Here is an 18,045-nt window from a genome sequence, read left to right as displayed (position 1 = left end):
CAAATGCAGTGAACACCTGCCAAAGACAACACTGTCCTGCCTCAGAGTGCTTTTGCTCTTAAAGGTCTCCTCCAGTTTTTCACCCCACTGGCTTTTCATGGTCTTCATAGCAGACAGCGGAGGAGGCACACTCCTGCTCTTTCATTGAAGGAAACGCTCATGTACAGGTACGGGAAGGGGCAGGGAAGAGGACGAAGAGCATCCCCCAGAAAGCCTTAAATTCCTTATTTACTATTCAGATTCATCAACTGAACAGTAGGTTATTCAGCCGAAGAACCCGGTCTCGCCAGGAGCCCGTTTCCTGTAGTTACGAGCACCGCACTACCCGGGTGTTTCTGCACGCGTTTGGGGCGCAGGCTCCGGCCGGGCGGTCCCACAGAGCGCGGGGGAAGCTCCGGGCGGCCCAGCCCCGCCCCTTCCGGCGCGCGCGGACATGGCGGCCGTGCCCGAGGAGCAGGCCGGGCCCGAGTCCGGCCCGAAGCACAGAGAAAAGCACAAGAACAAGAAGAAAGCGGCGCCAGGTGAGGGCGGGATGCGGGACTGGCGGCTGGCCAGGAGGGCCACAGGTTGAGGAGGGCTCCGTGGGGCGCTGTGGAGGGCACAGGTGGCTGGTGGTGCTTGGGGCCGCCAGCGGCGGTGCCGTGTTGTGGTGTGCCCGCTCTCGGCTTCCTCGCCTCACGTTGTGCCTTGTTCCTGTGTAATATACTTGAATAATCATCTTGTGTATACCAAATCAACAGCGCATATCTCAGCTGCGATTTCTTCTTTTTTTTTTTTTTTAATATATATAAAGGATTTAAAGCAGTAATTTTTCTAAGGTCAGAAGAGATGCAAACCGCACTTAACAGTGTATTAAATCAATCTTCTTATAACAATAGTTTTGGGTTTTTTTCTTCTTAATAGCAGTTGATGAATCTGAACTTCTCACTGTGCCAGATGGATGGAAAGAGCCAGCCTTTACAAGAGAGGATAATCCCAGAGGGCTGCTGGAAGAAAGCAGTTTTGCAACGTTGTTCCCGAAGTATAGAGAAGCATACTTGAAAGAGTGCTGGCCACTTGTCCAGAAAGCCTTGGGGGAACATGTATGAACTTTTAACCATTTTGATACTACACTTTACCTTTTGGGACATATAGGTCGTAATTAAGCTAATGAAAACAGTGCAAGTTGCTTTTCTAATACCATGTTCATGAATTCCTACTGTGCTTGCCTTTTGAATTAACAGTGTTGTTCTTTGTCATCAAAATCGGTGAAGAACTGTGTAGCCAGACTTGCAGTTCTTTGTAAATGCTGTCAGCACAGTATTTGCAGCAGCAAATATCTCATCATCCAGGCACTGACAGCTTTGCTGTGCTTGAATTCAGGGAGATGAGAGAGGTGGTGCTTTGGGCCTTGGACACATATTCAGTCTGGGTTTTGTCTCTGTGTATGTGAATTTTCTTAAGCTAAAAGTCACTCAAGAAATTTTGCAAAATAGATCTACCTTCTGTTAGTTAGCTGCTTACTGACAAAGCTGGATTATGATTTTGATCTGGTGTTTCTTTTCAAATACTGCAGTACGTGAATGCAGCGCTGGATCTCATTGAGGGAAGCATGACTGTCACTACCACTAAGAAGACTTTTGATCCGTATGCAATCATTAGGGCTAGAGACTTAATAAAACTTCTGGCAAGAAGTGTTCCATTTGAGCAGGTCTGTAATAAATCCTGAAAGTTTTTATCTATCATAATGCCTGTCTTTTGTCTTAAATTCTATCACAATATTATACTTAAATTCAGTCATAATACTTATAAAATACTGCGTTTTAAAAATCTGGGAATTTCAAGTGAGTCAAGTAAAAGAAAATATATATTTTAAGTAAATATATCTGAAAGCAAAGGGAGAAGAATAAACTGAAGTATTCTCTTGATTGCTATGAGTAATACATTTGCATTCAGATGACATTGTCTGCATCTCTTTAGGCAGTTCGTATCCTTCAGGATGATGTTGCGTGTGACATCATTAAGATAGGCTCTCTGGTGAGGAAGAGAGAGACTTTTATAAAAAGAAGAGCACGGCTGCTTGGGCCAAAAGGATCTACTCTGAAGGTATTTCCTAGAGGCGTAGTAACCACACAATACTGAGACCCAAATTTGTGTCATGTCTTCATATTATACTAATTTCTTTTCATTTTTGGTGTAGGCCCTGGAACTGTTAACAAACTGTTATATTATGGTGCAAGGTAACACTGTTTCAGCTCTTGGACCCTTTAGTGGCCTAAAAGAGGTAAGATGAGGTAGATGAGCCATTTGTGTAGCAAACAAATTTCTGTGCCCAGCTCAAGGGTGGGTGAGACACAAAATCGGGCAACCTCAGCAGTATCTCACTGACTTTTCAGCTGTGTGTTAGTAAGCTACATTTGCATGAATGTCCACAGTATTATCTTAGCTGCTGAATTTTGTTTAGACTCCAAGATCTTTCTGTCTTGAAGAAAAATTATCTGTATATATTTTAATAACTATGTGGGAGAAGAATGCTTGTCAAAAGCAAGTTCCTCACGACACCATAAGATCCATGGTAACATGAAAATAATATTTGTGGGGCCTGCTGGAGTCTATTAGAAGCATGACAATAGTATTGGCATTTTTGAACTGTTCCTTCCAATTAACCCTGTGCTTTAGCTTCTTAAAGACTGGAATCAATGATGTTGGAGATCTTCTCCATCCTTAATGTTTCTGTAATTTTAAATGTTACTACTTTGGGGTGGCAGAGGAAGCACAGTATGTTATAGCTGATATTTTAATTGATTAGCATATGAAGTGCTTGATAAGCTTTCTGTTATCCTTCTTTTGTACTCAATACAGGTCAGAAAAGTTGTTCTGGACACAATGAAGAATATACATCCCATATATAACATCAAGGTTAGCATGGTCCACTGCATGTTTGTTTACAAGAAAATGCAATTTCTTCCCAGAGGGTTGTATAGTAAAAAGTTACATGTTTCTGTGTGGTAATCTATTTTGAGAATTTCTGTAGTGTGCTGCTTTATAAAAACCACTGACTTTGATATCCTTTATTTTACTAGGATACGTTGCCATAACACCATAATGGCAGTATCTACAAAATCAAAGGAAAATTTCTCCTTGATTGTTGGCTTGATACTTGCTCATTTAAACTGAAGCACCTTCTCCTGTGTATTCTGTCCCTGTTTTGAGATGTGTTTCTGATTCTGTTCATAATTAAGCCCCTCTGCTCTTACTGAAGTGAGATGTGCAAGGTTTGAATGTAGCATATTTCCTCTAAGAAAGTCTAGTAAAATTCTGTTTTGGATCTCTTGGCTTCTACTGTAATACCCTTTTTTTAATAACTTCTTTGTGATGTTCTGAAACTACTGAAGACTTTGATGATCAAAAGGGAATTAGCAAAAGATCCTGAACTGAGGACACAAAGTTGGGAAAGATTTTTGCCTAAATTCAAGCGGAAGAACTTGAAAAAACGCAAGGAGCCCAAGAAGAAAAATACTAAGAAGGAGTACACACCATTCCCACCTCCACAGCCAGAAAGCCAGGTCAGTTGAATCTTTATTTGGTTATGTAGGAATATAGCACACCTGAAATTGTGTTCTTTGTAAAAAGAGGTGGGGAGGCCTTTTCTGTCATGTTCTGATTCCCTGATACTACAGGTCTGGCTTATAATGCCTAATTAACTAAGGCTTCTTGCTGCTTGTCTTACACAGATTGATAAAGAATTGGCAAGTGGTGAATACTTCTTGAAAGAAAGACAGAAGAAACGCAAGCAAATGGAAGAGATAAAGGTAAAGTTGTATCAATCCAGGGTCCAGTTAAAAAGCATTTGATTGCTGACTTGGAATCTGATTTTTTTTTTTTCCTTTTTTGCCCTGCTCTGTTGCTGCTTGACTTTTTATTGGTACCTTCAGGCAAAGCAAGCAGATGCAGTCAAGAGAAGACAAGAAGAAAGAAATAAAGCTTTTATCCCACCAAAGGAAAAGCCAGCTGTGAAAACAAAGAAAGGTGACCATTTTTTTTCCTGTTGTAAAATCTTCTGTTGTCAATTTCTAAGCTGAGTGATTTTGTAAATACAGCCTAGGAAAAAGAAAGATCATGCAAAAAAAATGCTGGTTTTAAGATCCATGCCCAGAGATTGCCAGGGACAGTAGAAAGATCGTCTAGCCAATAATTTTATACCTATAAAATTGTAATTCTCCATTGAAGAGTCAATCTCAATTGGTTGTTTGAGCTTCATCAATTTTTGCCTTTCAGTTTTACAGTGATGCTGCCATAACTTTTACATTCAAGTAAACAGAAAGCAATACTTAGTTGAAAAACTTACAGCACAACTTTGGTACAAGATAGAGTAAATAGTTGTAACCTTTTCTAATAGTTCTAATTTTTTGTAAAGGTTAAAGTAAAACCACACTATCTGCAGAGTAAGAGCTTATGTTCTCAAATGTTTTATTTTTTAACTGGAGAAACAACAATCTTTGTATTTCTTACTGTGTAGCCACCACTGAGAAAAAGATTGATATTGAAGCAATCAAAGAAAAGGTAAAGAATGCGAAGAAGAAGAAATTAGGAGCGCTTCCTGAGGAAGAAGTAAAGTTAAAAATGGCAGCAGATGAAAAGAAAAAAAAGAAAAAGAAGTAATTCACCACCCAAGATGTTTACTTGTCACCTCTGATAATGAACATTTTTACACTCTGAAGATGGGAGATTTTTTTGCTGTCAGTATAATGTGGACAAGAAAAGACTAAGTAAATGATCATTCTCTTTTCCTAAGTACAGTTTAATTAGAGGACCTACAATAGCTGTACAAGCTTGGCGAGGTTGGTGAAGAAAATCTGTGCTACTGTGTTGTTTGATGTAGTAAGAGAATGTATTTGGATAATACTCATCTGTCTAAAGGAGGAATTTAATGTGGAGTGTTAAACATTTGGGCCAGGTAACTCTGGGAAGGTTAAAGCTCAAGGTAATTCTGTAAAAGACTACCAGACAATATGCAGCCTCAAGTTGTGGTGATAACTTTTGCTAAGCAGGCAAGATTTATTACTATATAATGCTTTTATTTTTGTAAAAGCTGATTTTTTTTGTGTGTGTCTTGTCTCAATGTTAATAAACTATTTTAATACAATGTTCTGAAACTTTAGTTAATCTACTGCACAGTCTTCATTGTGTTGTCCAGGAAACCACTGATAAACTGTCATTTATTAGCATTATCGTGATGGGTTTTTACACAGAATATGGTACAAAGCAAGTGTCTTTACACAGAGATTGTGCTGCAGGGAAAGCAAAAAGTTGTGTTATTTACCTTTAAATATATTCTTAGTTTAGTTCCTTCTTGCAAGAATATCTTTAAAAAATTGTGTTCCTATTTTTTTTTTTGCACTTGCCCTATTTTAAAGGAAGTTTAGAGGTTTTTCAATTTCCTGAAACTGTGAAATGTGATGAAATAAAGTGCACCAGCAGAGCATATGTTGCTTATTTCATAGGTCTGGGATTAAAGAAACAAATGTATTGAGGGGGAGATAGAGCCACACTAATGTTATGATTCTGAGTGCCATTGCTAGGGTTTGGAATTTTGATCACTGCACATGCAGTGGAAATGGTTCTAGAAGGATGCAGCTCAATGCCTTTTAGTGACCTTTTATTTGAAACTAGTAGGTGAAAACACATATTTTTTTTGTTTGATAGATGCCACATTGTAAAGTTTGGGCATTTAATCCCCCTATGCCCACAGGTTTTTAAGGGAAGGTTTTTCTTAGGATTTCCTAAGAGCTGCTTAAGTATATAGTTAAATGAAACTGTTAACATTTTGAACTTTCAGGTCTCCACATTGCTTCTGTTTCTTCTCCTGGAGACCACCCCGTAATTAAGCAGGAGAGAACTGCTGAGCTCATTTTAAGCTCCCCGGACACAGCAGCTTATTTTGTTCTCTTTCCTGCCTTCCTCTTTCCAGCAGTAGTCCACTACCCCACATGGGGGGCAGAGACTGTCCTGCAAAGTCTGCTGTGAGCCCTGTGCAGGAGGAGTACCCACACATTGCGTTCTGCTGCCCAGGTGCTCCTTGTCAGCTGATTTTTAGTTGGGACTTTGCAGTACATGGAACTTGAGGCCTGGGTTTCACACAAGAGTGTCTGTGAGTGTGCTGTCTTGGCTGTGGAGGCTCCAGCAGTCACCAAAGACGTGTATATATATATAAAGATATATCAAGCATGAAATTCATAATTTTGTCCCCAGATATATTTGCATTTTGAAAAATTATTTATTCAAGGAATGTTGTGATATTGAAATGATTCTAGTATAAGAGTACTAGCAGATAATGACCTGGAAGTGTAATGTGAGAAATGTTGGGTCCCAGTTCCAGTGTTTTCAGTTAAAATCCATGCCAGTAGTAAGGTCAGGGTCAGGAATAGGCATGCAGAAACAGTGACAGGTATTGTGGCGACAGTACTGCAGAAGTGAAGGGGTGAAGGGAACTTCCCCCACAGCAGTGTGTGCAGAGGGACAGGGTGCAGAAGCTTCTAAAAGTGTAGACAGGGATTGCTGTGGTCCAGCTGTGAGTTTGTGCAGCTCTGCTGCTTCCAGACTCTGCTGGAGCTGGGTGACTGTGGTTGGTAGAGGACATACTGAGCTGAAGGCAGCAGCTGTCCCCACAGCCTTCTGCCTGCTCCAGATGCGCAGGTTCCAGGAGATTTGTTCTTTGGCAGCTGTTGAACCAAACTAGTAACTGTGGGCACAGCGTGATTTTATTTGGAGTTCTATGTTTCCCAGTATTGTTTCTAGTGTTGTGCAAGTTGGAGTTGAATCTGGGTTTATTTTGTGCACCAGCAGTTAAGCTTTAGGTCATGTTGCAAATTCATGACTGCCATACACAGGAATCAGGAAATAACAATTTATTGTTTGAAACAGCAGTAAAACCCCTGTACTGAAAAAAATAAAAAACCACAACAGGAAAGATTGCAGTGATACATAACCATGTAAACACAGGTGAAACTGTTTAGGCACAGATGCCATGAGTTTAAAAACAATTTCTGAGCAAAGCAAAGTACTAATGGCAAGTGCGCTGTGAGACTGGGAAGTGCGCTGCCTGCCCCAGGATGCAAATGCCAGAGTTCACAGGGATCCAAAAATTCCTTTAAAAAAATTAAATTATACAGGCCACTCTGCATCTTGCTGTAGGAGTGCCCAAGGTAAGAGTGCAATAGGAATGAGACAGGTGCATACTCTGCCTGTGCTTTGGCTGTGGGCTGGGGCCTGACTCTGGGGCTGGACACTCTCCAGTCCTTCCTAAAGTGTGTTGGGCAGCTGCCTGCACCTTAGTGTGCTGCCTTGACAATGTGCCCCCATACCCACCAGATCACATGCACACTGCTCCACTTTAAAAATATTTTAACTTTTTAACTTTTAAAACAATTTTAACATCTAAATCTATTTTAAGTTTTAACTGTTTCTGAGCAATGAGAAAGAAATGTTCACAATGCTTATCAGTGCTTGTAACTACGACCTGCAATGAAGGTGTTATTTCTGTACTTGTAAATCACATTGCAAACAATGTCTCCACCGATGTTTGTGCTGCCTGTAATTTATATGAATGGAAGAGATGAATTGAGCCAAGTGCTCTTGTGGTCTTCTACATGTGTGCTACCCACTGACAGGTACTAGAGACCAATATTTTGGTAAGAGCCAGGCGGCCACAAATGTCAGTATAAGGAGTATTAATCTTAAAGCAATAATGGAGATGCAGAACTCATCACACGAGGGCCTGTCCCACTCTGGCTGCCACCTGGTATCCTCTGTAAACAAAACAATTCACTTGTTTTCAAGTATAACTGCAACAAGGGCAACAAAAGGAAACAATAATTCCAATGGTACTTACCAACTACTTTGTCACGCTCTTCATTTTCTGGAGAGAGAAAAGAAGTAAACAGAAGCACACTTATAATTTAGAAACAATTTGACTCTAACCAAAAGGTAATGAAATGTGAGCATCACAATGGGCTTATAAATACAGCTGATGTGTTTCTTCTCAGGAAAATGCAAAGACCTGCTGACTCTGGGAGAGCCCTGCAGTGACTCTCAGGACTCGGGTGAGGAGTGGTTTATCACACTTTTTTCACTTCTATCACCAGTGGCTGGTGTAGAAAGGACTCCCCCCGGGTGTGCTTCCCAAGATCACTGACTTTTGCCTTATGGCCTGTGTTTTGAGAGCCTGCAACTAACATTAAACAGCTCTGTGAATCCAAGACTCCCTTAAATTCCTTAGGTACTGATGTTTTAACAGCATCTTCTCACTCCTTTTAGTTCACCAAAAGTTAGAGTGCTGGGGAAAAGTGTGACCATACCCTCAGCTCCCCACAGGCCAATGGCTACAGCACAGTGCCTTGTCTTTATGGAAATTTCAGTTCTCCTTCCCTCCTGACTCCATACAGCCCTTAAAAAGACAAGTGCAGGCATATCAGGAAGGCTGTCAGACTTGAGTTAAGCACTGCATCTCCATGAATGCACTTGCATGTCAGCCTTGTTCTCTCCGAGTGCTTAGGGGAAAGCAGATGGCCTGGCTGATGGTCCTTGGAGTGAGCAGCTTTGGCAGGGCCGTGGCTGCTCTCCCCACCCGCAGTGGCATGGCAGGGGCAAAGCTTGATTGGAACTGCACCAGCTCAAGCCACAGCTCCCACATCAGGTGCGAATAACCTGGAGCCCCCAGGACAGGTATCCCATTCTCTGCTTTCAGTTTCTGCAAGCAGTAATTTCTGGCAGGGGTAATAACACTTTAAACTGCAGCCACCATATCTCCTGTAACACACCCTCCAGCACCTGAAGAGCAGACCCCTCCCATCACTCCCCAGGGTAGAAAACAGGCTCCTGCCCTCATCCCTTCTCTTTATGTACCACTACCCACTTGGCTTCTGACTGCAGGTTTTCAGCCTATATTTCGGAACCGGAGAGTTCTGTGCCTGCCTCCTGCCACTATCTTTTGTGTGCTCTTTCCCTTTCTACACATGGTTGGGGAGGATGTCTGGTTGTCTTCTACTTACGACACATTGTCATGGTACACGTCTCACCACCACACTCGCTGCACGCTGCTCCCGTCTTGTATGGCTGCACCGGGTAATTCCCACTGCGAAGGAAAACACCACTGCTCTCAAACAGCCCTTGGGAAGATGGCAATACCTACTGCTAATTAGGTTTTAACCTGAGTTCTGCTTCACTTGTGTTGATAGAATGATGGGTTTTTTCAAGAGTCCCGTCTGAGTGCCCTGTGCCCATCACATGCAGAGAAACAGAAGAGATTAGGTGTAATGGGACACCCTGTTTAGAAATTTGGAGACAGCAGCATTGCAAACCTGGGAATTAAAGCACTCTCAGAGTTGGGTAATTTGTGCATGGAGACTCTGGAACCTCACAGCTGGCTCTGGCTATGGAAGCAAGAGCAGGTTCAGTTACTGTGCATGTATGTGTGTATTCAGCCTTGAAGAGGAAAGCTCTGATGTTGGAGAATCATAGGTAGTGATTTCACCCATTTGTTTTTAATATTTTGGGAGTGATGTAGAACTCTCTCCTGCTACCTCCCTCTGCCAGTGGTGTGAGTCGGACCAACTACCTCTGCTCAGGCTGATACTGCACCAAACACAGCTTCAGTGCTTTGCTCAAAGTATGGCCGAAGCAAGACTTACAGCATGCCTCAAACTGCCCATGAACACAGAGAGGGATTTTGTAAGCATGAAATCGCAGCTGAAGATGAGATGAAACTTCATGGTAAAACCTCATTACTTTCAGCAAGGCAAGGCTTTCATTGCTTGGTCTAAGCTGAAGAGTACATTCACTTGAGGCAACTGTGTGTGAATCTTGCCTGGGCCCTTGGCAGAGCTGAAACAAATCAATGAAGCTGCTGCTTCTCAAAATCAACAGCTGAATGTGACATTCCTCCACTTGTTAGCATGCAACTGACCATTTGTGGTGTCCTCACCCAGCAGGGAAGGGGCCAGCTCTAAAGCCCTCTCTAGAGCACCTTGCCTCTCCAGAGAGTGCCCTGTCTGCTTTGCTGGGTGCTGGTGAAGGGACCACTCCTCTTCCTCATGCCAACACAGGGCAAGAAATCCAGTGGGATTTTGGCCCTCTGCACATTTGGGTGTGGGGCTTTTGGGGAAAGCAGCTGTGTCATTTCAAGATATTTAGTCAGGGGTACATATTCTTTCAAGGATGTGACGTGGGCAAAAGGAATGCCAAACTTGCTTGAGCTCAAGGGCAGCCTGGCTTTGGCCCAACATGGCTTGGCCAAAGGCTTTTAAAGCTGCATTTATACTGAGGTGGTATTAATTAGCTGGAGAAGAGAATAATACATCTATCCTAGCTGGATATCCTACTGACTATGCACATGAAGGACCTCTGGATCAAATTTTGTCTTGAGCAGCCTCAGCCTCCTAAGCAGCCCTCAGCTGCTAAAACTGCAGGCTGCCAGCACTGCACACTTCAATGTTTATCCAAGCCATTGACTTAGGGCTTAATTCCTCAGGCACATGTGGGAATATCTTCGGACTTGGAAACTGTCTGGGGCCATCTTGGCATTTAGGAGCAAGGGATTAACTTTCAGATGATCATTTTAGTATTTTCATGTCAACATCTTATATTTAATCCATTCTTCCAGTCCAGCTGCTTTTTGTCTCCAATATACAGCCCTCATCTAGCAAATAAAAAACAGCTGGTTGGACAAAGGTGTACCTCTTCTCTATTTTGGATACTATTTCCTCCCACAAAAAAAAAAGGACTAAATGGACTGATCTAATAAATGTGCATGTTGTGGAAGGGAAGGGGTAGGACCCAAATATCCATAATAAAAAACCTTACGGCGGCCCATAGTTGCAGATGAAGTGTGCTGCGTTGCGTATGGAGATGTATTGCACCGTGGGACAGAAGTGCACAGCACAACCAACCTTGTAGCTTGTAGCCCAAACTACCTGCAAAGACAGATGGATACACTGGTGACAAGGCTTTGATTCAGCACCTGAAGAGTTAGGAGAAGACATGTTCTCCCTTGTTTTATCACATACAAATGGAATGAGGAGGACTCGTTTGGCAGGCTTCACAGGGAAAAGCAGCAATAATGGATCTCATAAATCATAGTTTGTTCTGAAAAAAGACTGATTATTTTACCCAATTCACCATATATTTGTTAAAACTGTGCAGAAAGAAGATACAACTGGCTGTAACAGGTTGTTTTCCTTTCTTGCAAAGGAGAAAGGTGAAATTCACCTCCTTTGTTTCAACCTAATCCATTAGCATTCTATCTTTCTTGCTGGTGGGAGCTGAGTTCACACCTGTGCAGAAAAGACTGCATGATCTGCTACAGCTCTTATGAGGGCTGGCTGCCCCTTCACTAAATCCCATGGGGACATAAAGCAAATTTTCAGAAGGCACTGGTGCTTTGGGAGGAGGATTGTGTTTAGGCTGCACTCTTGCCTTTTAACATCATGGCAGTGATTAAGATAATCTAGGGGCAAGGCCATTACTTCACTTACTGATCCTCTCTCTACCAGAAGCTTTTCTGTGGATCCTATCAGAATGTAGCCAAATGCTGCAGTCCTGAAAATTAAGTCGGCATGACGGCAGCAGAGGGGAGACAAGGGCACAGCAGTACTTGAGGGTGATAAAACAGCAGCACTGACTGACTATGTGGGCAATATGGAAGGATCCTGGCAACTTAGAACATAAATACATTTGTGCTTACTCTGACTTAAAGGGGAGGACTGGCCCTTTCTGTTTATAGTTGTTTAGTACCAGCTCTGGGAAGACGGGACAATCCTCAGGCTCCTGAGGGTTTTCTTAGTGCAGTGGCAGAGCAGAGGTTGCTCCTGGCACCAGCTGTAGATAACTTCTTTCCTGATGACTGTGAAGGACTGAATAAAAGGACCCTCCCTATCCCAGGAGGCCACTGGCTGAGCAGTGATTTGTGGTAACTGCAGTAATTGTGCCCAGGGAAAATTCTCTTCTCCACAGTTGGGAAGAAGAGGAATGATGAGTTCCCTGACAGGAAAGACCCAAGGATACCTCCTGAGGCTGTCACATATATATCTTCTAGCTACAATCGCTATCACTGCTAACTCCAAGTGAGAATAATCTTATTTTTTTATTCTACACCCATGAAATTGCATGCCCACTCCTCTACAAACACCATGGTCAATAGCACAGTGCTTTTAGTGTCAGGTAAAGTGTGCTGTGCAGTTTCCAGGTGTTGAGTCTTGCAGTGCTCTTGAGAGCAAGATCAAAGAGCAGCACAGTCACCTCTCACAGCTCCTGCATCCAAATATCTTCTCTGCACACAAGTTCAGAAAGCCCACCAGCTTCACCTCATCTACTCAAGTCCTAAAAGCACATGTGTATCTCTGCAAAAAATATTAAACAGCCTCAGGTCAAAATTTAAGCCTAGAATTGCTGTTGCAAGCTGTCCTGCTATCCTATAGCTGTGGGTAGTGACTGCAGGATTGCATGGCAGCTGCAGTCCGTTTCCTCCCTTTGCCTGCTTCCTTTGGGAATAGCAGTTGGACAAAGTGTGCACATGATGTTTGCAGACACCTCTTTTCATTATGGTACTTCTCCAGCCATTGGCATTTGAAGTCTGCCTGACAGAGCTGGGACCTCATTCTACTCATGCACTGCAGCTCACAGCCACTGCTGTTGTCTGTTTTTCAGCCACTGCTTGACTAATCTGACTGCTTGATAGCTGCACTGTTTTCTTCCAAAAAAACCCCACAAACTGCCACATTTTAAGTAATAACACAATGACTCTTTTCCTCCCATAATTTGGAACGTAAGAACATCTTGTGCACACAGACATATAGTAAGACTACAGAACCTGGAAAGATTCACTGAATCTTCAACAGAAATGTAGAGGTTTTGTATCAAAATGGCAAAGCTGGTTCATGGTTTAGATGGAGAAATGCAATGCCTACCTGTGTATAGTGGCCACATACTCTAGAGCACTTATTGGTTTCGTAATCGTAGAATTCGACCTCACTGTACCAAGCGGAGAGGGCTCCTTTCACGTTAAAGGCAGAAGCTGAGCCAGTCCAGATGTTTTCTCCAGCAAAGGCAAATTTGGGGTGAACTTTCCCTCGCTCTTTGAGGTATATATTATGTTTAAATAAGCATTTCTTTGCCCAAGCTTTTGCAGTCTTTGCCAAATCTGGATCCCAACTCTGCAAAATAAAGACAATTAAAAATCACTTTGTTATACTGGCAGTGCAGTAATTCAGAGCAGCTCTCAGGAAAAGTTGTGTCTCAATTGTGTAGATGCTTTTGGTTCATTCATTTTTTACTTCTGTGGAGACTTACAGAGCTACATGGTAAATCAGCTTGTAGATTTGTTTCTGATTTGAACTTAAATTGCTGATTAAACTTGAAGAAATTTTTTTTTGGGTGGTGAATGACCTTGGCTGACTGGCTTGTTGGACACCAAGAGCTGTACATCAGCCAAATACAGTGTTTGTGGCACAATGAGCATTTCAAGGCTGTGCTGGCCATGACAGAACATTAATGTAAATTAAAATGAATTTACATGGAATCTGGAAAATGAGGGTTATGCCTACCATATCAATAATGCAAAAGTCTTGTGTAGCCTCATATTTGCTTAAGGCCATGGCTGGCAGGTCAGTTCACAAGCACACTGTGATGTTGGGGACAGTTTAAACTCAACCCTTTGGTGAGCATCATTGTGTTTGGTGGCTTGAAACCTGAGTGCTGAATTCATATTTGTGGAATGACTCATTCACTTGCTATTCAGTTTTAGAGAAAGTGGCTATTTAAGCAACTGAGTTATGTAAATGTCTTTTGTTTGCACTGGAGGTGGTGTCTGCTCTGGCTGGGTTTTCTTGTGCCCACACCTTGAGTAATTACAACATTGTACCTCCTGGTAGATACAGTACCACGAATGTATGCTTGTAGTCCTAGCTATACTTTGTGTTATGTAAATGAAGTTGTCCAGCACTGAACTAGTTTGTACTGAAGTTTTTTTTTTTTTAAATAAACTTTTTATTTTTCCTCTTCTGAATTAATTAAAATAGCTTACTTGCTTCTGCAAATGATCTAAATGCTAAGGAAATTGTTTTGAATGGATCAAAAATTATGAAGGAAAAGGTGCATTTTGAAATCTACCTTTTTGTAGATTTTTTGGTAGAATCTAACAAAGGTAGGTTGTTGGATTTTATGTCTATGTTTTACCTAAGTAACTTTTTTTGTACCATAGCTAAGTCTGAAACAATGTGTATTGTTTACACTACCAATTGGTAATTAAAAACCACAAGACCATGCCAAAATGCATCTATGGAGATTTACAAATATTTTTAAACCTATGTCTTACATTTCTTCCTTTGCCTAATGTTTGTGGAGGGTGCATTTTCCCAATGTGGTGGGGTGGACACTGGCTAGGTGCCCACCAAAGCCACTCTATCACTGCCCTCCTCACCTGGGGAGGGGAGAGAAAATGCAACCAAAGGGCCCCTGGATTGAGATAAGACAGAGAGAGATCATCCATCAGTTACTGTCATGGGCAAAACAGATTCAGCTTGGGGAAACTAATTGTATTTATTACAATTTTAAACATCTTCCCCGCACCTCTTCTTTCTCCCAGGACATAACTTCAGTCCTGATTTTCCACTTCCCCCCAGCAGCACAAGGGGACATGAATTGGGGGTTATGCTCTGCTCATCAAACACTCCCTCCTGCTCCCTCCTCCTCAGGGGGAGGACTTACACTCTTCTCCAGCTCCAGTGTGGGGTCCCTCCAACAGGAGACAGTCTCCACAAACTTTCCAAATGTAAGTCCTTCCCAGGGTTTCAGCTCTTCTGCTCCAGCAGGGTCCCTCCCTCAGGGTGCAGTCCTTCAGGAGCACACTGCTCCAGAGTGGGTTCTCCATGGGGTCACCACTCCTGCCAGCAAACCTGCTCACTGTGGGCTCCTCTCTCCATGGGGCCACAGCTCCTGCCAGGCCCCTGCTCCAGCACAGGTTTCCCACAGGGTCACGGCCCCCTTCAGGCCTCCACCTGCCCCAGTGTGGGCCCTCCCCAGGCTGCAGGTGGATCTCTGTTCCTCCATGGGCTGCAGGGTCCCATCCTGCCTTACCCTGGGCTGCACCACGGGCTGCAGGGGAATCTCTGCTCCAGTGCCTGGAGCGCTTCCTCCCACCCTTTCTGCCCTGGCCTTGGTGTCTGCAGAGCTGCTCCTTTCACGTGTTCTTACTCTTCTCTGCCTGCAATTGCTTGTGCACAGCCTTTCCCCTTCTTGAATGGAATATCCTAGAGGCACTGCCACTGTGGCTGAAGGATTTGGCCTTGGCCAGCAGGGAAATTGCTCTGTGGGACATTCAGGAAGCTTCTGGCAGCTTCTCAGAGAAGCCACCCCAGTATGACCTCTCTGCTTTCAAAACCTGTTTGTGCAAACCAAATGCACCCACAAAGCTAGGACATAAATAATGTAGATAGGAACTCAGTATATCAAGTATGAAATTTGGGGCAGGGAGTCTTATTTCAAGTAAGCAGTTGGTATTTCCTTCGATACTTTTAAGGACAATGGATAAAATCTGGCATTGTACAGAACTTATCTTCCAGTCCTGGAAGATAACTCAGACAGTTAAGACAGAAGCTTCATTTCACATCTTGTCAAGGCATCTGAGATGACCATTATAAAAGAAGTACAACAGTGGGGGATGCACCTTTGCATTTCATGGTCTCTTTTTTCCACATTCTGCTTTTTAAGAGTCCATGCACCTTCTCTCCTCATCCTATAGTAGTAATAGGTTTAAACTTTGATAAAGTTATGAATAATACTAAGTTTAAAGTTGCATAGTAAGTTTAAATATACTTTCCATTTTGTGTGAATGCTTAATCTGGCTGACAGATGAAAAGCAGTGTACAGAAATGTTCACAATGATTTTTAGTTTAACTGCAGTTACACTCCATATTTGCTTATAATACTGCACTTAAACAGAAAGATAGGACTGAATGGCATGCAAAGAAAATACACAGGACAGGGAGATTTGCATATATATATCACTGCTGTTTAAGGAAACAATATTTACCATTTTTTCCCCCTCATTAACTGCTTCCCTGTTTTCATTTTATAACAAGTTGCTTGCTGACTTTAGGAGGAAAAAATTAATGCATAATATGTGAAAAATGATGTAAGGCAGCACTAATTCAAAGGAGACTGTTATGAAGTCCTGATGAAAATGGTGAGACTGCTTTTGAGGAGCCTTAGAACAGAACTAAGTAGTGCTTTGGGTGGATGAGAAAGGGCTCACATTTGTCAGGTAAAAAAAATTTAGATCAATGTTCTCATTTTATAATACATGTATTACAAATGCCAATGGTTGAGCTTTGTTACTTGCAATTAAAGGAGTTTCTATTTTGCATTTTCTTTTAAAAACTACTTTTCCAAAATATGAGAATGCCCTGAATTCAATCTTAATTTTTACATATCTTGGTGGACAGTTACTTCCAGCAAAAATGAAGCTCCTGTGAAATAAAAGCACCATCTTATTTTCTGCCTTTTTGAAGTGCAAAGGGCCACTCAAAATACTCTTTTCAGTTCTAATGCTTTTAGTTTTGTAATAGATTTTATCATGTATTGCACTGCTATCTCCACATTAAATAGTTCCTGGAAGAGGTCATATTTAAGACTAGGGATTTTGTAGTATTTTCAAAGAAACTTGCCATGATTCAGTTTCTGGTTTAGATGCAATTTATTTGTCTCTTTCTTATGCTTCCTTTTTTTTTTTTTTTCAGATTTCAGTTCTTTACTTTTTCAAAAGAAGAAATTAAGCACAATTTAAAAATACAAACACTGCACTTTTAACACATCCTAACAATATTTTGTTTGTTTAGGGCCAGTAAAGCAATGTAGAAAATAGAGAGTCCAAGGAACATGTTCTGAAGGCCAGGATGCGCAGCTGAGGAGAGCTGATCTAAAAGATGCATCTAGAAGCGAAACTAAATATGTTTCCTGTCATGTTTGCAATTCAAGTTTTATTACTGTGCGGTTACGCCTCCTAAGTGGGGCACTTACCTTTTAGTGTCTGACAACCAGACACGGAAAATGAACTCGGTGCTTTCTGGCTTTCCCTGCAGGCCCAGCCCCTCGGAGCTGCCGCCCTGCTGGCTCAGTCGGTGAGAGCCCTGCAGGGAATGCTCAGGGAAAGCTCTCCGGCGCTGTTTGGCAACAGGATCTGCCCTCGCCGACTGGAGCACGAAAGTTGTGCTCAGATGTGCGCAAACCCCGCAGCCCCGGCTGCCGAGCTGCGTGTGGCGCCTCGCAACCAGAGGCTCCTCACACAACACAGCACAGCAACCCCGCTGGGCCGAGGGCGGGCAGCTGCGGCTGCGGGGGAGCAATTGCAGTCACCCCTAAGCCGCACATATCCCAGCCGATAATTACAGCCTTCTTCTCTGCTTTGAAAAGCGGTCAGTCTTATGACCCCAGGTTTTTTGGGGTTGTTTTCTGATTTTTTGCATTTGATAACGAAAGCAATCTTTGAGAATCATAAACAGCATCACAATGCTACAAATTTGTATGTAAGTCATGAAGATTCCCTTACCATCCAGAGCATGTTGCTGGCTGGTGGATCCACTCTGGACCGCAATGTGTTGTGGGTTTCCACACATAGCTTAATAAACTCTGGATCCCGAGGATCAGGCAATGTCGACGGATCAAAAGAATCAGAGGAACAACAAAAGAGTAGTAAAGCCAGCGCACAGGTAGAAAATCTGCCTGTCATTGAGAAAGGGAGAAGGAGAGAGATGGTGCAAGCAGAAAGTCACCACGGTGGATATAAGGGCATCACTAGACGTCCCGAGCTGTGGTGCTGAAAGCCGACAGGCTGTGCGCCCGGTTGCCGGTATTTATAGAGCCCTCGTGAGCCTGAGGGCGGCTGGGCGTGGCCTGGCCCTCAGCGCGGCCGCTGCGCACGCCGGGCGTGGCGGGGCGCGGGCCGCGGGCCGCGGCTGCTGCGGGCCGGACGGGGCGAGCCCCGCAAAGTCCGGTGTCCTTTGGAGAGCCCGCCGC

The 18,045-nt window shown here is 42.9% G+C and overlaps 2 protein-coding genes across 3 annotated transcripts; one reads left to right on the top strand and one right to left on the bottom strand.

The window, feature by feature from the left end:
- Window positions 1–368: 368 nt before the first annotated feature.
- KRR1 (KRR1 small subunit processome component homolog) lies at window positions 369–5,140 on the top strand. 2 transcript variants are annotated; one of them, XM_064701963.1, is made up of 10 exons: window positions 369–521; window positions 907–1,082; window positions 1,556–1,690; window positions 1,960–2,085; window positions 2,180–2,263; window positions 2,842–2,898; window positions 3,375–3,545; window positions 3,714–3,791; window positions 3,915–4,008; window positions 4,499–5,140. In XM_064701963.1, exons 1-10 carry the CDS (start codon window positions 434–436, stop codon window positions 4,639–4,641), a joined length of 1,152 nt encoding a protein of 383 aa, XP_064558033.1. In that variant the 5' UTR covers window positions 369–433; the 3' UTR covers window positions 4,642–5,140. The 2 variants fall into 2 exon arrangements, with proteins under 2 accessions (XP_064558033.1, XP_064558032.1); XM_064701962.1 differs by having other exon boundaries at window positions 376–521; window positions 904–1,082.
- A 1,732-nt stretch (window positions 5,141–6,872) lies between these two features.
- LOC135457069 (glioma pathogenesis-related protein 1-like) lies at window positions 6,873–17,924 on the bottom strand. The gene is made up of 6 exons (XM_064731401.1): window positions 17,579–17,924; window positions 12,942–13,187; window positions 10,840–10,949; window positions 9,030–9,112; window positions 7,871–7,897; window positions 6,873–7,787 (listed from the first exon to the last, which is right to left on the bottom strand). The coding sequence occupies exons 1-6, from the start codon at window positions 17,756–17,758 to the stop codon at window positions 7,636–7,638; spliced, it is 798 nt and encodes a 265-aa protein (XP_064587471.1). The 5' UTR covers window positions 17,759–17,924; the 3' UTR covers window positions 6,873–7,635.
- Between the last annotated feature and the right edge of the window lie 121 nt (window positions 17,925–18,045).

The sequence above is a fragment of the Zonotrichia leucophrys genome, chromosome 1A (genome assembly GCF_028769735.1).
Source record: "Zonotrichia leucophrys gambelii isolate GWCS_2022_RI chromosome 1A, RI_Zleu_2.0, whole genome shotgun sequence".
In the NCBI taxonomy this organism is placed as follows: Eukaryota; Metazoa; Chordata; class Aves; order Passeriformes; family Passerellidae; genus Zonotrichia; species Zonotrichia leucophrys.
The sequence above is the reverse complement of the archived record's forward strand: the minus strand, read 5'-3'. Positions and strand labels throughout refer to the sequence as shown.

Coding starts and splice junctions, on each gene's coding strand:
- LOC135457069 (XM_064731401.1), bottom strand. CDS start 17,758: ATGACAGGCAGATTTTCTACCTGTGCGCTGGCTTTACTACTCTTTTGT. Junction 10,950..12,941: donor TATGTGGCCACTATACACAG/GTAGGCATTGCA, acceptor CTGTCTTTGCAG/GTAGTTTGGGCTACAAGCTA. Junction 7,788..7,870: donor AGAGCGTGACAAAGTAGTTG/GTAAGTACCATT, acceptor TTTTGTTTACAG/AGGATACCAGGTGGCAGCCA.
- KRR1 (XM_064701962.1), top strand. CDS start 434: ATGGCGGCCGTGCCCGAGGAGCAGGCCGGGCCCGAGTCCGGCCCGAAG. Junction 2,899..3,374: donor ATCCCATATATAACATCAAG/GTTAGCATGGTC, acceptor AAACTACTGAAG/ACTTTGATGATCAAAAGGGA. Junction 3,792..3,914: donor AGCAAATGGAAGAGATAAAG/GTAAAGTTGTAT, acceptor TGGTACCTTCAG/GCAAAGCAAGCAGATGCAGT.